Raw genomic sequence first — 21,129 nt, 5'->3', positions numbered from 1 at the left:
ACAAAATGAACTAGCACCTAGTATTGGCCGTGGCTTCCTTTGCGAGATGGCATTGGATAATTAATACGTATTCACATCGGCCAAATTTTGGCTGTGGTATAGCAAGTTCGGTATTGAATATGCCGGCATTTTACTGCGTAGTATACCAAACCCCCCAGTGTCTAATTTTAGCGGCACTTCCTCTGACCCTCCTGAAACCCGAACTCCAAATGAACTTGCCAAGTGGTTTTGCAGATTATGCCTTACAATTTGCCAAGTTAAAACACTGAAGATCGGAAATTCTTTGTGATATAGTGTATGGTCAGTTATCATTTGATCTTTTGCATTATGTCCGAAGTGCATGAAGATCGATTCCATACCCCCTGGAAACTCTACGCATGTATGATCAACCCTGCATTTCCCTGATAATCATGTAAGCCATTTTTGCACAACTATATTTCGTTTATCAGCATTCAACTTCATTGCATTCGATCGATAATTGTTGTCGACAGATCGGTGCCTTGTGGCCTGAATGCTGCCTGCGGATCATCTCAAGCTCCGAGGCCGATGCGGGATGATCGACGTCACCGCAAAAGAAGCGTCGAATTGTCCGCTCGGATGCTTTTATTCTCCACTCCTGCAGAGTGTTCTCCTCAATACGAAAGCTGCAGAAAGCCCAATCCACGAGGCTACTGTTGCCCAGCTGCGTGTGCTGTTAGCATTGCAGCTGTCGCGCTCGGAGCCTTTGACCCCGCGTGCGTGGAGATTGTGCATTTTGACAGCTCTTAGCCCAGAGCGCGTGTCTTGCTGCAGCTTCGGTTGCATCTCACTCATATTAATAGCTCTGTTCTCTCCGAATTTCATCACCTTCCCACCTCCCCATCAGTTCCCAGGCTTCACTGTACTGCGGGGTGGCATGATCGTTTGAGATCGGACCGACGTCATTCCTACATTCCATCCCCCGCGTGATAGCTTCCCACCCGCAGCTTCTGCCAACTTTCCCACGCCCACATCCTGCACCTCCCATATCGTCTCTCGTCCACACCGCTGTTTCCTATTCACCATGGCGGAACCGGAGATTCAGCATGCTCGCCGATTGTCGGCTGAGAACCAAACCATCTCGAAATCCGATATTCCCTTGAAGGAACGCTTCTTCCGTTACTTCCAGCATGAAATCACAGGTATGTCCAATCAATTGCTCTTTCGGTAGGAGCCACAATCCCACAAGTCATTGTTTGAATCATGGTTGCTAATCTACCCACTTCAGCCTTGCAGGAACAGATGGACCGCCTAGCGGATACGGCCCTTGTCGGTGGTGAACGAGCGGATGCCACGGATCATTGCCTAGCCGGGATTGTACGACTTTCAAACGAGGTTAAGGATGCGGCGAGTTATATCCCGACCTACGATCAAAGAGTCTACGCAGAGGTATGAAAAGCAGAGAACCGACCCACTTGGAAACCATACTGACATAACACCTTCCAGGCAATCAAAGCCCTACAGGACAAATTGAACGAAACTCGCGCAGCATTCGAACCTCGCTCAAAATTCAGTTTCAAGGCAAAGAAGAATTCTTCCGGGATCTCCCTCTCCGATGCTGCCACGTTGGCCGCCGAAGGTCGTCGCAGTGTGCCAGGATACCACTCTCCCGGTGCCTCGTCGATGGGTTCGTCTGGCAATCAAACTCCGAACTATCCGTCAACTCCCTTGAATGAACCGGACAAGCAACGCCAAGAGAGACCCGAGATTGCGCCAACCTCTTTCCCTGCAATTTCACCTACGGAGGTACTGGCAAGGTCTCAACTTGATACCAAGCCTGGTCTGTCAGCATTCGCGGCCAGCGGCATATCTTCCGTCTCCGTAGACGATCATTATGGTCTGCACATCATGCTTCCGGCCTCTGGCTCTACTGCTACTGTCCCTGCCTCGATTACTTCCCTTCTACATTGCGTCGTTGACATGTCGATCCCCACTTCAAACGGAAAGCCCTATGCCAGTTTGACCATCAAGGACATCAAGGAGAGTCTGCTGATCTGCGGACAAGTGAACGGCCCGGCACACATCACCGGGGTAGACCACAGTGTGATGGTGGTTTCGTGTCGGCAGTTCCGTATGCACAATTGCAGCGACGTAGATGTCTACCTCAGTTGCTCTAGTAACCCCATCATTGAGGATTGTACCAATATTCGATTTGGCCGGATCCCTAAAGCCTATGTAAGTTATTATCATCCCTCCCGGTCTCTTGCTGAAACGTGCTAATATGGATGCCGCAGGCACCTAATCATGACCGCTTGGATCACGAAGATCATTGGAGCCAGGTTGAAGATTTCAAGTGGATCAAAGCTGAGCCAAGTCCGAACTGGAGCCTTTTGGATCCTAGCGATGCAGTCCCGGAGGAGGTCTGGGCTGAGATCGTTCCCGGCGGGCCGGGATGGTCCCTCGAAGACATCCTGCACGCCATCAAATTGGTGAAAGGATGATGGTTCGACGATTCAAAGACAAATGTTTTATTTTTGGATCGTTGAATCGTTCATTTTTCTTCGCGTTCCCATCGTTGATTACGCTTAATACTTACGATTGATGCGCCGCGCAATATCTACGTTCTTTTCGTGCCATATTTGTTTTCTTGCCACCGTGGAAGTTACTTTATCGAGGCCAGTGAGCTTGACCTACTTGCGATTGGCCTTGGCAGTCTCAGTTCTTCTCTTCACTTGGCTTTTTCGGACAATCTATGCAATGGGAATTGATATCTAGTTCAAAAATGTACTGGTAGGTGGATACCATAGGGAGAGAAAATAGGAAACATCCAAATACGACATCCATGACTGGCCTTCGTTTTAAATCTTGATGTGGAATGCCAGGATCTGGGTATCAAGGTTGAAACCGGACTCGTCGCTGTACTTCAAGAACGACTTTCCAGTGTTGATAGATCCTGTGCCATCGTCAATATTCAGTCCTTCCATAAATCAGGCAGAAATATGACTTACCATCCTGAGTAATAAAGTCATTGTCACTGAAGCTGATGAGGATATACTCATTGCCTCCATTTGGACCGGCAGGCACAACAGCCAAGCTCTCCCACTTCTCATTGAGGAGGTGCTTATCCGACGGGCCACCATTGTGCAGACCAAACTTAGCCAACTCGGAATCAACATTGTAGTCCAAGAACGGACAATACTGCGCAGGGGTAATATCCGAATCAAGCACGCCCTTCGACGAGGCAACAGCCCCAGTAGCGGAATCATAATCCTTTTCCCCCTTAATATCCGACACATTGGAATGCAAGACCGAGAAAACGTCCGCGTGGCGATACACAGACCGCGTGTTCTCTTGTCCCCGTCCAAAGCCCGAGTCGCGCGCCAGAACCAGGAAATCACCCGTAGGCAACTGATGGATCTCCGATTGACCAGCGACAGGATACTCCTTGGCCGGATCGGTCTCGGTGTAATCATGATACTTGGGCAATACAATAACCCACTCATGGATATACCGCGGCGTACGACCCGAGATGTCATACGCGAGCAAACGAGCTGGCGCACGATACTTCTTGCTTGGACCGCCCTCTTGATTCAGCGAGGTCTGGATTAGCGTGTAGAGGGTCTTTCCATCCGCGGAGATGGTCACGCCCTCGAAGCCTTGATTGTTGTTACGACCAGCCTCGGTATATTCAGGGACAGGCACCTCAGACGGGTCATAGAGTGGCGGCGTGTTGGAGCTGAAGCTGAGAGTTCCGTTGCGTCGGGGCAGGAAGGCCTGAGGGGGCTGGATGGCCTGTTCCATGCGTCCCTCGGCGCTGAACTTGTAGACGTAGGGTCCATATTCGTCGGAGATCCAGAATCCGCCGTCCGGTGCCAGTGCCAGGCCCTCTGAATCTACAGAGACGCGGCGGCCACCCTTGCCTGAACCGCCGAATCCGTTGCCTTTATAGGTTGCGACAGGGAGAGGAGGGAATCCGGGGTATGAGGCGTGGCCGGTGGAATCGGCATCCAGACCCGTGGTGGGCTCACCATCTGGGCCGGTGAGGAGGATGGTGTCCAGGTACTTCAGACGGATGTTGGGCTCGGAGGGGTTGGAGGCCGAGGCGTTCGGGGCCAGTTTGAGGGAGATGGCGAATTTGTGAACGCGATTCTGATAGTTCAGAGTGCCGTTTGTGTTCCTAGATAGTGTGAGTATACATAATACATGTCATGTAAGGAAATCAGTGTCTTTCTTGACTGCGCATTCCACTTACCAGCCGCGATCCGGGGTCGCATAGACTGTCCCCGCATAACCATCGGCCCCCAACTTGCGCCAGGAAGTCTGGTCAATGGCGATAGAGCTACCAATGCCGCCAATGGTGTCGCCGTACTTGTCTGTCGCATTGGAAGGAAGAAAACCATATCCTGCAAGGCCGGTATATTGATAGGCGTTGTCGCCGCAGGTAGTTTGATTGACGACATGTTGACTGGCCGCTGCGCCAGCCGCAAGGATTGGAACTGCCAGAGTCGAGGTCAACTTCATGGTGGCTGACGAATTGATCTCGGGTCCTGGTCCACCGGCAGGGTCGCCATGACAGCTTTATGTCTGCAGGCTGTCTGCATGTCAGTACGAGGTTGTAATTGCGTGGATGGTGCAATGCGCATCAACGTGCTAGAGCAGAAGATCGTTATTCGCCGATCAGCCATCGCCAAGGCCGTCGTCGGTTATCAATCTTAGTGTATGATGTCGCTAAGTGCGCGTTTCAGGTGGGATGCCGCCTGTCTATCCTTTCCCGTCCGGGCATGTATAGCCTCCGCTGGCTGACGGGGGTTGGTATAGCCTCGCCCTACCCCGTGCATACTCAGTAGACCGCAATCCAGAGATTGCGATGGTCGATTCTACATGGCTTGGCGAGCTGAATGCTGCGTGAAATAGAGCAAATCATGATCAATATCAACTCATAGTAATACATTCTAGTGGTTACAGTTAAGTTAGGTGTTCCATGTGGTCGGCACAGAAGCATACTTCTTTGCATGCAAGCCAAGATCTTCATAGACCGCGTGATCGCCTGTAGAAGCAAGTCCAAGTTAGTGTGACATGCAGGAACCAAAGGAATGCGTCTAGAAGCTTACCCTGCAGCGCTTCAACCCGCTCTTCGTTTTCCCGTTCCAGCTTTTCCAGCTCTTCCCCTGGCTCTTCCTCGTGGGCCTTTTTGGCACCCTCGGCAGTCGCGGCTTTGCCCAGGGTATCCTGCGCCTCGCCGATCATCAAGAACTGAGCGTTGGGATATTCGATAAACTCCGGCTCCAGCGGCACCCATCGGAGGTCTCCGAATTTCTCTCGCACACTGATCTTCAATTAGCCTTTGAGACATCTCACCCGGGTAGGAGGGAAGAAGGGGGGGGGTTTCAAATTTCAAGCTTTGACGGAAACTCACGAAGGAGGATATTCGGGTTCCTTGGGGAGCTGCGCGAATGCAGGGCCAGGGAATTTGGGGTTCTTGGACTGCACAATCCAACTACCACGTTTATGAAGGCCAAAATTCTCTTGGATTTCGGCCGGCTCGGAAGGGATAGTCAAAACATAGGCCAGATGTGTGGCTCGCTTTGTCGAGGTGAGCGCGTACACGCCCTCGGCATACGGCCGAGCCTCCTTGATGGTACGCTCACCACGAGTGGAGGTCTGATACGTTGAGCTGGCGATGAATTTCTCCTGTAGATCTTTCATCGTCTGTCCCGTCTTTTCCACGAATCCCATGTCTCGTTCCTTGGGAGAGGTGGGGAGCTTCTTCTTTGGGAGCATGAGCAGGCGACAACGGGCATCTTTATCAACAGATCCCTGGCTCTGGTCGAATTCAGCTCCCAACGGGGTAGGGCGAAGCACAAAGAAACTTCGAGCCACGTCATTGACGCTGTGGGGTTCGTCTACATTGACACGCGGACGATAGAAGAAGTAGATGATGCCCTTTTCAAGGATGTTGGATGGCACGATGTCCTCTCTTTTTTGGGACGTGTGAACACCAGCTTCGACAGTTGAGTCGGATTTCGGGCGATCAGATGGCACATGATTTGACTCAGGGGTCGGGGCAAAAGTGACCTTCTTTTCCTCTTCCTTTGCTTTCACATCGGGTATGCTGTCGGTGGTTGCTGCCGGGGTACTTTTTTGCTTCACCTCTGGCTGCGGCTCAGGTGGCTGGTCGACTTTCTGCTCCTTCTTTGGCTCAGAGTCTTTCTTTTCCGGTGCCTTGCGCTTCGAGCCTGACGGTGTCCTTGTAGATGCTTCAGCAGAAGTCGTAATAGCTTCTTTTGCCTTCTGAGCGGCGTGACGTGAGGAAGTCCGCGTAGCCATGATGCTTTCTCAGTATCCGCGCTTTTGCAATCTCGTATTGGAATCAAGTATTGGTGAATTGAAAGGTTGAAGAGTATTTCAGAACCTTCAGAAACAGCTTGGAGAAAAATCAGGTCCTTGGTTAGAGCCATCGTTTGCATGAGATGTAGATGACGTCATGTCTACCACTAGAGCCTCACAAGTCAAACGACAGTACTAGGCGTTGACATCACGCAGATGAGTAGTAGGGTTGAAAATCATAGTTAGTTGGACTTGTCTATTTTACCATGACAAGTTCAAGCCCCTAGTCCTCTACGGATCAACCAAGCCGTCATATCCTTTGGGCGTTACAATCATAGTTCTCAGCAACAGATGAATGTGACATGAAGAATTTATTGATCAATCAACTTCCATTTCCTCGGTGAAGACGGATTCATTGGTGGTATCGGCGCTAGTATCGGTTGTGGGCTGATCAGAGCTCGAGCTGTCGTTGACCTGCGTCTCGCGGAAGTCATACAAAGAGGCGGTGCGAGTGGCCTGATCAAAGTCCGCTGCCGGTCTGCTGCGTCTTCGTCTTCGTTTCGAGCTCAAACCTGGCACGGTCATTGTAGGCTCATTGAGCTTTTGTTTGCTCTTTGCTTGATTGGACGGCATGATTGGGCAATGGATAGCACCAGTCGCATGGGCAGACTTCCGTTTCTGACCCCTCCGGGGAGTTGAGGACGACTTGGTACCCCGAATAATCTTTTGAAGCTCAGACTCTAGGTTGCACACGGAGTCCTTGAGCTCCCGCTGCCACTGCTCGAAGTGGTCAGGGAGACTTGGTAACTCGGGCCTTTGATCGACCGATTTTGGTTCGTCATCAGGCTCTTCAATGGCATATGGATGGAGTGTCAAAGGAGACATGGTATCCTGGCATTGATCGCCATCTCCGTGTGTTGGCGTTGAGGGACCCGAGTCGTTTAAGCTATGGCCGCTGCCATCTTTGTTGGCGACATCGTCAGCCGATGTGGAGAACTGGGAGCGAAGTAACCCAGTATTCACATATGGAGCACTCGATGTATCTCCATCTTCCATAACAAAGTCTTCAGTCATAGTGTATCCAATCGTGAGGCCGATGTATCCAGTGCAACTCCTTCTCCATAACTCGGGGAGGAGGTCCGGCTCATCACGTCACCAGTGAATGCTTCGTGGAGTAAACGTTATCCGTGGGCCATGCTGGAATGGGAAAACATAAATAAGGTCGTTTTTGATAAAAGAGCCCACATGAACTTGAGAGAATCCATGCGAATGGAACCTCCACTGCAACAGGATCGTCATCTTGTCTTCCAGATGCTTCCAGCGGGGAGGTGTTTGTCTCCGGGCCCAATGATGACCCTCAAGCAAGCCGCGGCGCGGCCACCCCCACCACAGCAACCTCGAGCTCCCTTGCTATGCAGCGACCTCCCACAATTTAGCTAGACTATTTACAGTGCAATCCAAAACACTTGAACGATATCTCCGATCCAGATTGATCGCCTCTAAATATAGCATAGTTAAGAGTACGACCCCTTGCCTCTCACCGCTCGGTCAACCCGGGCCGCTGATTGGCCCGTCGCCCGGCTCACACAATAGTGTCCACGTTTAGTTTACGTGCCAACTGCCAACTGCCAGCGTCTCCTCCGCTACTCCAAAGCACAAGGCATCCACGACTCACGCTGCCCTCTCTTGATCCCTGGGTGGATGCCGTGGTTGTCTCTGTGATTTCTCCTTCTCTCGCGTGCGGAGCTTGCTACTGTACAGTGCGGCTCCGGCCATCTCGTCAACATGCAGTCTTCTCCAAACATGCTCACCAAGGTACGCCCCTCGATCTGCCCCCGGACACCCATCACCCCATCCGGCCCCCGTCACATCTCATGGGATCGTTCAATTGCAGCTGCTAACGTCTCCTTCTTCGCACAGTTTGAGTCGAAATCCTCCAGAGCCAAGGGAATCGCATTCCACCCGAAACGGTCAGTTCATCCCGCGGGGACACGCTACACGGTCGACCTTTGGAAGCATCAACGCTAACTGCTCAGTAGGCCATGGATTCTCGTCTCGCTGCACTCTTCGACCATCCAGCTCTGGGATTACCGCATGGGCACCCTCATTGACCGCTTTGAAGAACACGACGGCCCCGTTCGAGGCATCGACTTCCACCCGACTCAGCCCCTGTTTGTCTCCGGCGGTGACGACTACAAGATTAAGGTCTGGAACTACCAGACCCGGAGGTGTCTGTTCACATTGAACGGCCACTTGGATTATGTGCGCACAGTGTTCTTCCACCCTGAGCTGCCATGGATTCTCTCTGCGTCCGATGACCAGGTATGTCCACAATTCTGTCGCCCCGAGTCCGATAGCATCTGGCCAATGACTAACCTGCCGAACCCATACAGACAATTCGAATCTGGAACTGGCAAAACCGTTCTTTGATCTGCACCATGACCGGTCACAACCACTATGTGATGTGCGCTCAATTTCACCCTACCGAAGACCTCATCGCCTCCGCCTCTCTGGACCAGTCCGTTCGTATCTGGGATATCTCCGGCCTGCGCAAGAAGCACTCTGCCCCGACCTCGGTTTCCTTCGAAGATCAGATGGCTCGAGCCAACCCCAACCAAGCTGATATGTTCGGCAACACCGATGCGATTGTCAAGTTTGTGCTAGAGGGTCATGACCGTGGTGTGAACTGGGTTTCTTTCCACCCAACACTGCCATTGATTGTTTCCGCTGGTGACGACCGATTGATCAAGCTGTGGCGCATGAGTGGTTCGTCTATAACTATATCCATGGCTCCAGGTGTTCTCTCTTTACTGACTCTTTCTCCTCTTTCTAGATACCAAGGCCTGGGAAGTCGACACTTGCCGCGGCCACTTCCAGAATGCCTCCGCCTGTCTGTTCCACCCTCACCAGGACCTCATCCTCTCCGTTGGTGAAGACAAAACCATTCGTGTGTGGGATCTCAACAAGCGTACCTCTGTCCAGTCTTTCAAGCGTGATCTCGATCGATTCTGGGTGATCGCCGCCCACCCCGAGATGAACTTGTTCGCTGCAGGCCACGATACCGGTGTGATGGTGTTCAAGCTGGAGCGCGAGCGACCCGCCTCTGCTGTCTACCAGAACCAACTCTTCTACATTACCAAGGAGAAGCACGTCAAGTCGTACGATTTCGCCAAGAACGTCGAATCGCCTCCGATGTTGTCTTTGCGCAAGCTGGGCTCACCCTGGGTGCCCCCGCGCACCGTCTCCTACAACCCCGCCGAGCGCGCCATTCTCGTCACTTCGCCGGCTGACAGTGGAACATACGAGCTGATTCACCTTCCCCGGGATGCTACCGGAGCTGTCGAGCCTACCGACGTCAAGCGCGGCCAGGCCACGTCTGCGGTCTTCGTGGCCCGCAACCGCTTCGCTGTCTACAACCCTTCGAACCAGCAGGTTGACATTAAGGACCTCAGCAACTCCACGACCAAGACTATCAAGCCCCCCGCCGGTACGACTGACATCTACTTTGGTGGCACTGGTTGCCTCTTGTTCATCACCCCCACCCACGTCGTTCTCTACGACATTCAACAGAAGAAGCAACTGGCAGAGGTTGTTGTTTCTGGTGTTAAGTATGTGGTCTGGTCTAATGACGGTCTCTACTGCGCTCTCCTCAGCAAGCACAATGTTACCATTGTGACCAAGACTCTGGAGCAGGTCAGCACCCTGCACGAGACCATCCGCATCAAGAGTGCTACCTGGGATGATTCCGGTGTCCTCATCTACTCCACTCTGAACCACGTCAAGTACTCCCTTCTGAATGGTGATAATGGAATTATTCGCACCCTCGACCAAACTGTTTACCTCGTCCGTGTCAAGGGACGCAACGTCTACTGCCTCGACCGCAACGCTCAGCCCCGTACCCTGGAGATTGACCCCACCGAGTACCGCTTCAAGCTGGCCTTGGTCAAGCGCAACTACGACGAGATGCTTCAGATCATCAAGACCTCGAGCTTGGTTGGTCAGAGCATCATCTCGTATCTGCAGAAGAAGGGCTACCCAGAGATCGCTCTGCAATTCGTCCAGGATCCTCAGACCCGCTTCGATCTGGCTCTTGAGTGCGGTAATCTCGAGGTTGCCATTGAGATGGCCCGCGAACTGGACCGCCCCAACTTCTGGAGCAGACTCGGTGCCGAGGCTCTTGCCCACGGTAACCACCAGACTGTCGAGATGACCTACCAGAAGCAACGTAACTTCGACAAGCTCTCCTTCCTGTACTTGTCCACCGGTGACCAGGAAAAGCTTGCTCGTATGGCCAAGATTGCCGAGCACCGTGGTGATTTCACCTCCCGTTTCCAAAACGCCATCTACCGTGGGGACGTCGAGGACCGGATCCAGATGTTCAAGGAGGTTGATATGTACCCTCTGGCCTATATGACCGCCAAGGCTCACGGCTTGATCGAGGAAGCCGAGTCCATCCTCGAGGCCTGTGGTCTCACTGAGGATCAGATCGTGCTGCCCACGCTCGAGAGTCCTCTAACGGTTCCTCACCCCATTGTTCCCACCTTCAAGTCCAACTGGCCCGTCAAGGCTGCCGGTCACTCTTCCTTCGAGAAGGCGCTGCTCGGCGAGGTTGGTGCGGCCGACGACGATGCCGGCGCCGATGGCTTCGAGGTTGAGGAGGACGATGAGGAGGCTGTTCTTGCCAAGGATACCCTCGATGATGATGAGGAAGATGCCTCTGGGTGGGATATGGGTGACGATGTTAACGTGGAGGAAGAGGTTGACTTTGTCAACGTGGAGAACACTGAGGCCGGTGCAGGCAGCTCCGAGAGGCTGACATCTGGGCTCGTAACTCACCGCTGGCGGCTGATCATGTTGCTGCTGGTTCGTTTGATACTGCGATGCAGCTTCTGAACCGCCAGGTTGGTGCCGTGCAATTCGCTCCTCTGAAGAACCGATTCCTTGAGGTCTTCAAGGCCTCCAAGACTTACCTCCCCGCAACTGTTGGCCTGCCGCCGCTGGTCAACTACGTGCGGAGAACCACCGATGAGACAGATAGCCGCAAGGTTCTGCCCATCATTCCTCGGGACCTGGAGACTATTGCTAGTGTTGATCTCCAAGAGGGATATGCCGCCATGCGGGGCAACAAGCTGGAGGAAGGTGTGACGATTTTCAAGCGCATCCTGCACAGCCTTCTTGTCAACACCGTCTCTTCTGAGGCAGAGGTTGAACAGGCCAAGAAGATCATTTCCACCGCTCGGGAGTACATCCTTGCCATGTCCATTGAGCTGGAACGCCGCTCCATCGGCACCGATTCCCCGGATGGCCTGAAGCGCAGTCTGGAGCTGTCAGCCTACTTCACCATCCCCAAGCTGGAAGTTGCTCACCGACAGCTGGCACTCATGGCCGCCATGAAGCTGGCCTTTGCCAACAAGAACTACAACTCTGCCCTTGGCTTTGCCAGCCGCATGCTGGCCAACGGAGGTTCCGCCAAGCTCCTCGAGCAGGTAAGCATACAGTCTATCGTTCGTGTCATGGCTATTAGAAACAAAAGCTAACTCATTTTAACTAGGCCCGCAAGATCAAGGCTCAATGCGAGCGTAACCCGCAAGATCAGATCGATGTCGATTTCGATCCCTTCGCCGAGTTTGATATCTGTGCCGCCTCACACACCCCGATCTTCAGCGGCTCTCCTTGTGTGACTGACCCATTCACCGGTGCCAAGTACCACGAGCAGTACAAGGGCTCCGTGGACCGGATATCCGATGTCACGGAGATTGGGGCGCCGGCCAGTGGCCTGCGTCTGTTCGTGCCCAGTCAATATTGACTTGCAGTTTGACGAAATTTGACGGCATTTCCCACCTTTTTTCTTCTTCTTGACATAAAGTTACAAAAATGGGCATTTTGTTTTTTTCCATTTTTTTGCTTTCATGCACGAGGAGAAGTTGTTCGGCGTCACTTTCTTGGGGGTTCAACAAAATCTCCTACACTCGCACCTGTCTAGATGTCTTTCTGTACCGAGATTATAATTGTTTAGCGAACTTAACTTTTATTCGAAATCTGTGTTCACACCTTGATCCGGAGCATGATCTAGGATTAGAACTTTCTTGATAAACCCGTCGGTCCATTCGGCGTATGTCTAGTCTACTGATAATACAAAGATCTATATGCGAACACCATCCAAGATGCCAAGGGAAAAGAAGTGCTAGTATACAAGAAGTGGAGATCATGTCCAGCGTAGCGAAGAGGCGAAGGCCCAGCATTAAAAATATCACTCCAGGACGGCCATTCAAAAAGAAGCTCAATCGCACCGACCATCTTTCCAGCCAGTCCGCCACCTCTCCTCCCAGAAGCGACAATCAAACTCCTTCTTCCCAAGCTTCCGATTCACCTCGTTATGCGCCTCACACATCCACCACCCAAACTCCGAGCGCCCCCCGAGCTTCGGTTTATTCCGGCCACTAGGATGAGCCATCCAAGACTGGAAATCGTCCGCGCACACCCAGCACGGATACAGCTTCGCGAAGAGCTTCAGGAACCCGCCCATGTCTTCCTGCTGCTTTGTATCTGCTTTCTCCGGGTACGTGGCTGCCATGGAGTGCAACAGGGTCCAGGTGGAGCGGCCCAGCTCCTCGACGTCAGGCGGGCAGTCTGCGGGGATCGAGCTTGAGGATGGAGTTGCGGGGGCTGCGAGGGGAACGGTGGAGGCTGTGGAGGTTGAGCTGGAGGTGGAGGATGCGGCAGGTTCAGCTCTGGCTTGTTTCGTCAAGGCGCGCCAGGAGGACATGGATGTGCAGGTTCGACAGCTAGAATGGCCCAATTAGTATGCGTTCAGTAAGTCTTTCTCAGTGCGACGTACGGCTTGCCATCTTTGTCTAGGACCACGCCCTTGGGCAGCGGCGCTTTCGCGTCGCGCTCTTGCGGACCGCTTGAGCCGCTGACCGGGGTCTGGTTGAAGAAATGCGGTTTGCCGCCGTGCTGGGAGTTGATCTGCTCTTGTGGTACTTCGGCCATGGCGGTTGACTGTGCTCCTTCAACTTTCGTGTTTGGCTGGTGTGAGGCGTTGCGGCGTAGAATCAATAAATCTTGGAAACCGGAGGAATTTCGCGGTGACTAACCTCGAATGGTTCAGGTCGGAGTTCCCGGTGGATTCCGCGGTTTGGGGTATACCATTTGAAAGGAAGGAAAACGAACCTATCAAGTTGATTATAAATCATAGACATGAATTGGTAAGTCACTGAGCTTTAAGCCTACAAGCCCGCGCACCACGATGCATGAGGTTCTTTCATGCTGAATTTGCGGAACATTCTGAGAGCGAAGTATATATCTTCCCAAGCCTCAGATGCTGTCAAAACCGATGCCGTTCCAACAGTTCATATGTCATAATTTGCAACTGGACCGGCCTAATCTACATTTAATGACGAAGAAAATGTTGGAATGCACGAATATAGAATTGAAAACAGAAATAAGATTAGATGCCATATTGATTCTCATCTTTTCCATTCATGGAGTGGGCGGAACGAGATGTCACAAACAAGGCCGACCCTCGGCTTTGTCAGCGCCTTCTTTTTACCATGCCAAACTTCACCCAGCACGACGCGTAGACATGCGCTCATCGCCGAAGATTGCTCACTGATTTTGTCTGATATCGAAGTCTCCCCTTACCGAAACGCGTCGATTACTCTGCGTCGCGTCCCTCTCAATCCCAAACCCGCCCACGCAGCGCGCGCCGCCAACACAAACCACTCCAAGTACCGAGCGCGCAACCCAAGCCATGGCGCCCAAATATGCACTTTCTGACTCGGAGTCAGAGTCCGAGGCCGATGCGCCCAATGCGCCGTCTGAGACGAAGTTGGAGAAGACTTTGCGCGACGAGGTCGCCGCCCGCTGGAAAGCTGGAAAGCAAGAGGAATTGACCGTAAAGCGTGTGCGGTTGGCTGTGGAACAAGAGCTCAAACTGGAGGAAGGTTTCTTCAAGACTGGTGACTGGAAGGAAAAGAGTGCAGAGATCATCAGAAACGAAGTCGTAAGTTTCCTACGGCTAGACAAGGGGCGTTCGCTGTACCGCGATTACATTGTACTAACTTAGATCCTGTCGATGAAGGACAAACAAGAGAACGCAGGCGAGGACATCGAAACCGAGCCAGCTGAAGAGCCCGCGCCTCCTCCACAGCCCAAGAAGAAAGCAGCGCCCAAGCGAACCAAGAGCGACGCCGCGCCGAAGCCGCGCAAGCGCCAAAAGACACAAACACCCCATTCAGATGACGAGAAGCCCGTTGCATCTGAGAACAATAGCGAGGAAGAGGTATCCGAACCAAAGAAGCAATCAGCACCACCGGCCAAAAAATCAAAGTCGAAACCTGTCAAGGAAGCCTCACCCGAATCCTCAGATGCACCAGAAGAAAAGGCCGAATCCGCCGAACCAAGCGCGGAAGCCACCAAAGACGACTCTGAGAGTGAGGTGTCAGTCGTCATAGATGAGGAGCCGCCAAAACCCGCACCGACGAAGCGAAAGAGCGCCGAAGGACCAACAAAAGAAAAGAAGAAGCCAACTTCAAAGGGCAAGGACGAAGATACGGACCCCGATCAAGCCGAAATCAAGCGACTGCAGGGCTGGCTTGTCAAGTGTGGCATCCGCAAGATGTGGTGGCGGGAATTGCAGCCGTATGATACTCCGAAGGCGAAGATCAAGCACCTGAAACAGATGCTAGAGGACGCTGGCATGAAGGGTCGCTATTCTTTGGAAAAGGCCCGGCAGATCCGCGACGAGCGCGAGCTCAAGGACGACCTCGAGCAAATTCAGCAAGGCGCGAAGCAATGGGGAACTGGAAGCGGAGATGAACACGAGGGTGAAAGTGGTGATACCGGCCCTCCTAAGCGTCGGGCTGCTCGAGGACGACAGGCGCTGGCGTTTCTGGAGAGCGATGGCGAGGAAACTGACTGAGACTGAAATGTTGCTAGGGGCTCGGCCATTGCATTGGCCGAGCATTTTAAACTAGGCCATCTCATTGTATCTGATATCCCATAATGAAAACTCTGTACCAATGCCTTCGAACTCATGATATTAGGGTATACTCCGTGGTTCACGAGGACGCCTCGTGGCTCATGCCGTGCAGTTTCCGTTCATCGGGCGGCCTTGGGTCCGCTCATACGTTGAGCAGCGAGGCTGAAGACAGCGACGGACGAGATGAAAAGGACTAGATTGTAGAACTAAATATCGTCTATGTGTTAGTGAGGCCCTTTGCTGCACGTCAATTCGAGGTTTCATACCGCGGTGCGGGAGTACTCGTTCTCCTCGACTTCCGTTCTGGCCTCGACAAAGAGGCGTCGTAGATTAGGGAGATTGGCCTGCAGGTGGATTAGCCTTGGCGGTTGAACCAGTACCAACGAGAGACTCACCATCGCGATTCCGATCGCAGCCCGCGTTCCCTGTCGAGGTCGGTGGGGGAGGAGGTGAGCGGGAAGTTCCCAGGTTCCAGAGCCCCCGTCATTTGTGGACAACTTTTGATCGCCCAAACACCCTTTCCCTCCTCCCCATCGCCCTCTTCTCCAAACAACCCTCCACCTCCACCCCCGGTCTCTCTCCGTTGCGTTCGTGCTGTCGAGAGAGGGGGAGATGCTCTAACCTGTCTTCCCAATCACCACCTTCGATATATCCTCAGTCGCGCGACCGCGAGAGCTTTCGATTCCCCCCGCAGTCGTCCGTCCGTCGACTCCTTCCACTCCCCTCTCCGATTGTCATTGGCGGAGGCACGACCTGGTCGTTGCTGAAGCTTGTAATCCCTCGCGATGGCGATGAACAAGATCCGAGGCGCCTTCGCGGTGCCGCGGAAAGGAGAGACCTTTGAATTGCGAGCTGGGCTCGTGTATGCAATCCCCTCCGAGAACAAGTGGCCGCTAGGTGCCCGGTGAATGTACAAAGAAGCTGACAGTCTTTGCAGATCCCAGTACGCCTACGAACGGTATGTCAGATCTTCCAATGTCGCAGTGGTGTCGATGGTATAGGAGACGTGGTGGCGTGGCTAACGGTTCAACAGAAAGGAATCTATCCAGAAGACGATCATGGCTATGACCCTGGGCAAAGACGTCTCGGCCCTTTTCCCCGACGTGCTGAAGAATATCGCTACTTCCGACCTGGAGCAGAAGAAGCTGGTTTACTTGTACCTCATGTGAGTGACCTCTCGTGTCTGTGTCGGAGAGAGGAGGCGCATGCGCTGACCATTGGACTCTTTCTCATAGGAACTACGCCAAATCCCATCCGGACCTTTGCATTCTCGCCGTCAATACCTTCGTACAAGACTCAGAAGACCCCAACCCGCTGATCCGCGCTTTGGCCATTCGCACCATGGGCTGTATTCGAGTGGAGAAGATGGTGGACTACATGGAGGAACCCCTGCGCAAGACGCTCCGTGATGAATCGCCGTATGTCCGCAAAACTGCCGCAATCTGCGTGGCCAAGCTCTTCGACCTCAATGCGGGCATGTGCCTCGAGAACGGATTCTTGGAGATGCTCCAGGAGATGATTGGAGACCCGAACCCCATGGTCGTGGCCAATTCAGTTACTGCGCTTTCAGAGATCCATCATACTGCACCCGAGACCAAGGCTTTGCAGGTGACCCCCAACACACTACGGAAGATGCTTATGGCTCTGAACGAATGCACCGAATGGGGACGTGTGACGATCCTTTCGACTCTGGCTGAATACCGAACCGCCGATGTGAAGGAATCGGAGCACATTTGTGAGCGCGTGGCACCTCAATTCCAACATGCCAACCCCAGTGTGGTTCTTGCAGCGGTCAAGACCGTGTTCTTGCACATGAAGTATGTCGGCCCGGAGCTGGCAAAGACCTATCTCAAGAAGATGGCTCCTCCTCTCGGTAAGTTCCACTTTTACCTTGTATCAACAGAAATTGTTTAACGAAAATAGTCACGCTGGTTTCCTCTGCCCCCGAGGTGCAATATGTTGCCTTGCGAAACATCGATCTTTTGCTGCAGAAGCAGCCCGATATTCTGAATAAGGAATTGCGTGTGTTCTTCTGCAAGTACAACGACCCTCCTTACGTCAAGTTCCAGAAACTCGAGATCATGGTCCGGATAGCCAACGACCGCAATGTCGACCAACTCTTGGCCGAACTTAAGGAATACGCCCTTGAGGTTGACATGGACTTCGTTCGTCGGGCCGTCAGAGCGATTGGCCAGGTTGCTATCAAGATCGAGAGCGCCAGCGAGAAATGCGTCAACACTCTTCTGGATTTGATTAACATGAAAGTGAACTACGTTGTCCAGGAGGCCATTGTTGTTATCAAGGATATTTTCCGCAAATACCCTGGCTACGAGGGAATTATTCCTACGCTGTGCAAATGCATTGACGAACTGGAAGAGCCCAATGCCAGAGCGGCACTTATATGGATTGTCGGCGAGTATGCCGAAAAGATCAGCAATGCAGGTGATATTCTTGGTAGCTTTGTGGATGGCTTCAACGAGGAATTTGCGCAGGTACGTCTTGTAACTTCACCTCTGCTGCATGAATAATTGAGACTGACGAGATATAGACTCAACTGCAAATTCTCACCGCTGTCGTTAAGCTCTTCCTGAAGAGGCCTGATAAGGCACAGGGCCTGGTTCAGCGTGTGCTTCAGGCAGCTACTGCTGAGAATGATAACCCTGATGTTCGCGACAGGGCCTACATCTACTGGCGTCTTCTGTCCAACACAAGCGACCAGAATGCCACCAAGAACATCGTTCTATCCGAGAAGCCCCCTATCGTCACCACCATCTCTTCACTACCGCCAACACTATTGGAGCAGCTCCTTCAAGAGCTTTCCACTCTATCCTCCGTTTACCACAAGCCTCCAGAGCAATTCGTTGGACAGGGCCGATTCGGTGCCGATGCCGTTCAGCGAGCCGCTATCGAGTATGTTCACGTTTCCACTGATCACATTCTTGACATTTCGCTAACTTTATGACAGGGAACAAATCCAGAACGCGCGTGAGAACCCCTTGGCTGCTGCTGCCGCTGCCGCAGCTGTCAGCGGTTCAACACCCCCTGCGCAGGCGCAAAACAACGTCGAGAATTTGCTGGACATTGATTTCGACGGTGGTGCCCCCGCATCGGCGCACACGGAGCCGTCGGGACAGATGTCTGGCCTCGAAGGCCTGGCTGGTACTCCCGTTCGGGTCCAGTCACCCGCAGTTGGTGCTCCCGCACCGCAAGGAAGCAACAATCTGGACGATCTCCTCGGTGTCTTCGGCGACTCTGGCGCGGCCAAGCCTTCAGCAGGTCCCTCGAATGGCGGCGGTACCTCTGATCTTATGAATGGGTTCTCTGGTCTCGATCTGTCCGGCAATGCCTCTCCGGCACCTGCCCCTCCTGCGAACAATCAACCCAAGAAAGCCAGCGAGGATATTCTGGACCTGCTCTAGAGCCTTTCTGATATGGTCTAGTGTCTTTTGCTAGCGGTAGAGGCTGGTTGCTTTTTTACCAGGTGTTTCGCAAGCGAGGATCTGAACAGAACGAGATAGAATGGTTTACTTTTTCTTTTTTACCATGTTTAATTTTTTTGCTAGGCATCCCCATGCTGGAATTCAAAAAGGCTTGTATGTACATCTTCTACCTTCTCAAATATCGTCGTCCATAACCATTAGCGATTGTGGTATCAACATCTTTCCGTGTAGTTTTTCCTGTGTAGTTTTGGTTCATTTATCAGGTAATGTACGTGCCTCGTGATGTTGAATTCGATGGAAGTCCCTTATTACGAATCTAGCTTCTCAAATGTTAATATTATTTCGTAAATTCGGCCATGTGCTCGATCAAGTTAGATATTGCAGTCAGGTTGTTATCAGTAGACCCCGGCGGTTAGTTAATATACTGAGTTCGTATATGACCTCGATTGTGGATCCATGCAGAAGTCGAATCAGAGCCTCATCGACTCTGAAAGTCATTTTCATTGTGATGTATGGCCTCAATTGACATTCATGCAATCAGAGAGAATGAATACACAGCGATCTAGAAGCTCATTAAATGGTTTGTTGTTCTGCCCGGCGGAATTGGGGAGATAACGTGGTGGGTCGAGACTGAGTGACGATTTGGAGAAATATGCGGAAAATCCCGCGCAGATAAGAATAATTTACGAGCAGTTGATCGTGATTGTTCTAATGTTTCAGAGTTCTACCTAGAAGTCTTGCAACTTGGCGTTAAGATATGATGCCGACAACGAGTGGATTGAGAATTAGCGTGCTGATGGAAAATTTAAGCTTCACGAACCAACGCCAATTTCCGAAAAGGGCGCAATGCCCCCAAAAACAGAAATTGGCCAGGCAAGATCCGCTGGAAACCGCGCCTGCTTACCAATTCTCGCGCAAGCCGAGTTCTCCAGCACTCTCGATGAGTGGGACTTCGGACCAGTCCCCGCTGCTGAACCACGTCCACGGGTGCCCTGACCCGGGCTTGAAGACTCGGCTGGGGTGAGATAAATGGGGCAGTGGCCCCGACGAAATGGCGGGAACTCTCGCCATAGATCAAACTGGGGACATCTGCACATTCATACATACCTGGACCAAACCAAGCAGCAATGGCGCAAACTGACTACAAGTTTGAGGGCTGGATGGGCCTGGACTCCAGCTCCAGCGAGGGCAACATGGTCTGGCAAGAATTTCAGCCCAAGGAGTGGGAGGAGACCGATGTCGATATCAAAATTTCGCACTGCGGTATTTGCGGTTCGGATTTGCACACTCTCCGCAGTGGCTGGGTGAGTTTCTTATCTTTTTATGTTTCTTGACTATACCTCCATGGAGCAATGTAGAATTGAATACTAACATTTTCTAGCGACCCACCATGTACCCCTGCTGTGTCGGTCACGAGATTGTAGGCACAGCCGTCCGTGTCGGATCTCAGGTCAAGGGAATTGCCATTGGTGACCGTGTCGGCGTCGGCGCTCAGAGTGACTCGTGTCAGGGCCGCCAAGGCGATTGCGAAGAGTGCGCGATGGGCTCGGAGCAATACTGCTCTAAGAAGTTCACTGGAACCTACAACAGCACCCACCAGAATGGTGACAAGTCCTACGGTGGATATGGATTGTACAACCGCGTTCCCGGCCACTTTGCCATCAAGATTCCCGATACCATTTCCTCTGCCGAGGCCGCTCCGATGCTGTGCGGCGGCGTTACTCTGTACAGCCCATTGAAGCACAATGGCTGTGGACCCGGAAAGCGTGTCGGTATCATTGGCGTTGGTGGACTGGGACACTTTGGTGTGCTGTTTGCGAAGGCCATGGGTGCCGACAAGGTCGTTGCCATCTCTCGCCGAGCCAACAAGAGCGAGGACTCGCTGAAGATGGGCGCGGACCTTTACATTGCTACTGAGGATGAGCCTGACTGGGCTACTGTGCACGCCCGCTCTCTAGACTTGATTGTGTCGACTGTGTCGTCTACTAAGGTGAGTACCTTGCAGGAATGGATAGTCAATTGCAAGCTAACCCGGAATCCTACCTAGATGCCGATGACCGAGTACCTGGGACTGCTCCGCACCAACGGAAGCCTGGTTCAGGTCGGTCTGCCTGACGACGGCACTCTGTATGCTCCTATCCGCCCCCTGATGCGCCGCCTCAAGGTGGAGAGTTCCCTGGTCGGTAGCCCGGACGAAATCCGTGAGATGTTCCAGTTGGTGGCCGACAAGGGTGTTCACCCGTGGATCGAGGAGATCCCCATGAAGGACGCTAACCGGGCCATTGTGGACATGGAGGCTGGCAAGGCGCGCTACCGCTATGTGCTGGCAAACGAGTAAAAGAAGACATGACTATTATTAGACATATAATGACGATGAGATGAGTTTTCACCACAATCCTATTGAGTTTGTGTAGAATGGTA

General features: G+C 52.6%; 11 protein-coding genes across 11 annotated transcripts; 6 read left to right on the top strand and 5 right to left on the bottom strand.

Moving 5' to 3' along the window:
- Nucleotides 1-1,042: 1,042 nt before the first annotated feature.
- On the top strand, nucleotides 1,043-2,459 carry N7532_001801 (putative tubulin-specific chaperone c; the record flags this gene model as incomplete). Its single annotated transcript, XM_056614295.1, has 4 exons — nucleotides 1,043-1,160; nucleotides 1,247-1,407; nucleotides 1,465-2,193; nucleotides 2,253-2,459. The coding sequence occupies 4 exons, from the start codon at nucleotides 1,043-1,045 to the stop codon at nucleotides 2,457-2,459; spliced, it is 1,215 nt and encodes a 404-aa protein (XP_056479336.1).
- Nucleotides 2,460-2,816: 357 nt separating this feature from the next.
- N7532_001800 (esterase-like/phytase family protein) lies at nucleotides 2,817-4,479 on the bottom strand (the record flags this gene model as incomplete). The annotated part of the gene is made up of 3 exons (XM_056614294.1): nucleotides 2,817-2,911; nucleotides 2,967-4,135; nucleotides 4,211-4,479. The coding sequence occupies 3 exons, from the start codon at nucleotides 4,477-4,479 to the stop codon at nucleotides 2,817-2,819; spliced, it is 1,533 nt and encodes a 510-aa protein (XP_056479335.1).
- A 449-nt stretch (nucleotides 4,480-4,928) lies between these two features.
- N7532_001799 (uncharacterized protein) lies at nucleotides 4,929-6,285 on the bottom strand (the record flags this gene model as incomplete). Its single annotated transcript, XM_056614293.1, has 3 exons — nucleotides 4,929-5,005; nucleotides 5,070-5,284; nucleotides 5,375-6,285. 3 exons carry the CDS (start codon nucleotides 6,283-6,285, stop codon nucleotides 4,929-4,931), a joined length of 1,203 nt encoding a protein of 400 aa, XP_056479334.1.
- A 378-nt stretch (nucleotides 6,286-6,663) lies between these two features.
- On the bottom strand, nucleotides 6,664-7,359 carry N7532_001798 (uncharacterized protein; the record flags this gene model as incomplete). Its single annotated transcript, XM_056614292.1, has 1 exon — nucleotides 6,664-7,359. One exon carries the CDS (start codon nucleotides 7,357-7,359, stop codon nucleotides 6,664-6,666), a length of 696 nt encoding a protein of 231 aa, XP_056479333.1.
- Nucleotides 7,360-8,070: 711 nt separating this feature from the next.
- On the top strand, nucleotides 8,071-12,091 carry N7532_001797 (coatomer subunit alpha; the record flags this gene model as incomplete). The annotated part of the gene is made up of 6 exons (XM_056614291.1): nucleotides 8,071-8,255; nucleotides 8,325-8,607; nucleotides 8,679-9,051; nucleotides 9,119-11,112; nucleotides 11,172-11,771; nucleotides 11,837-12,091. The coding sequence occupies 6 exons, from the start codon at nucleotides 8,071-8,073 to the stop codon at nucleotides 12,089-12,091; spliced, it is 3,690 nt and encodes a 1,229-aa protein (XP_056479332.1).
- Nucleotides 12,092-12,565: 474 nt separating this feature from the next.
- N7532_001796 (flavin-linked sulfhydryl oxidase) lies at nucleotides 12,566-13,278 on the bottom strand (the record flags this gene model as incomplete). Its single annotated transcript, XM_056614290.1, has 2 exons — nucleotides 12,566-13,070; nucleotides 13,124-13,278. The coding sequence occupies 2 exons, from the start codon at nucleotides 13,276-13,278 to the stop codon at nucleotides 12,566-12,568; spliced, it is 660 nt and encodes a 219-aa protein (XP_056479331.1).
- Nucleotides 13,279-14,038: 760 nt separating this feature from the next.
- On the top strand, nucleotides 14,039-15,208 carry N7532_001795 (putative transcriptional regulator; the record flags this gene model as incomplete). The annotated part of the gene is made up of 2 exons (XM_056614289.1): nucleotides 14,039-14,290; nucleotides 14,354-15,208. 2 exons carry the CDS (start codon nucleotides 14,039-14,041, stop codon nucleotides 15,206-15,208), a joined length of 1,107 nt encoding a protein of 368 aa, XP_056479330.1.
- A 179-nt stretch (nucleotides 15,209-15,387) lies between these two features.
- Nucleotides 15,388-15,666, bottom strand: N7532_001794 (DUF5310 domain-containing protein; the record flags this gene model as incomplete). Its single annotated transcript, XM_056614288.1, has 2 exons — nucleotides 15,388-15,474; nucleotides 15,535-15,666. 2 exons carry the CDS (start codon nucleotides 15,664-15,666, stop codon nucleotides 15,388-15,390), a joined length of 219 nt encoding a protein of 72 aa, XP_056479329.1.
- Nucleotides 15,667-16,053: 387 nt separating this feature from the next.
- N7532_001793 (putative AP-1 adaptor complex subunit beta) lies at nucleotides 16,054-18,687 on the top strand (the record flags this gene model as incomplete). Its single annotated transcript, XM_056614287.1, has 7 exons — nucleotides 16,054-16,130; nucleotides 16,206-16,226; nucleotides 16,302-16,433; nucleotides 16,504-17,141; nucleotides 17,192-17,760; nucleotides 17,817-18,178; nucleotides 18,234-18,687. The coding sequence occupies 7 exons, from the start codon at nucleotides 16,054-16,056 to the stop codon at nucleotides 18,685-18,687; spliced, it is 2,253 nt and encodes a 750-aa protein (XP_056479328.1).
- Nucleotides 18,688-19,835: 1,148 nt separating this feature from the next.
- N7532_001792 (Polyketide synthase enoylreductase) lies at nucleotides 19,836-20,042 on the top strand (the record flags this gene model as incomplete). Its single annotated transcript, XM_056614286.1, has 1 exon — nucleotides 19,836-20,042. One exon carries the CDS (start codon nucleotides 19,836-19,838, stop codon nucleotides 20,040-20,042), a length of 207 nt encoding a protein of 68 aa, XP_056479327.1.
- Nucleotides 20,043-20,098: 56 nt separating this feature from the next.
- N7532_001791 (NAD(P)-dependent alcohol dehydrogenase) lies at nucleotides 20,099-21,046 on the top strand (the record flags this gene model as incomplete). Its single annotated transcript, XM_056614285.1, has 2 exons — nucleotides 20,099-20,698; nucleotides 20,756-21,046. The coding sequence occupies 2 exons, from the start codon at nucleotides 20,099-20,101 to the stop codon at nucleotides 21,044-21,046; spliced, it is 891 nt and encodes a 296-aa protein (XP_056479326.1).
- Nucleotides 21,047-21,129: the final 83 nt, after the last annotated feature.

Source organism: Penicillium argentinense (genome assembly GCF_028826775.1).
Source record: "Penicillium argentinense strain IBT 30761 chromosome Unknown utg000002l_segment0_segment0, whole genome shotgun sequence".
In the NCBI taxonomy this organism is placed as follows: domain Eukaryota; kingdom Fungi; phylum Ascomycota; class Eurotiomycetes; order Eurotiales; family Aspergillaceae; genus Penicillium; species Penicillium argentinense.
Note: the sequence above shows the minus strand (reverse complement) of the source record. Positions and strands in the feature narration are given on the sequence as shown.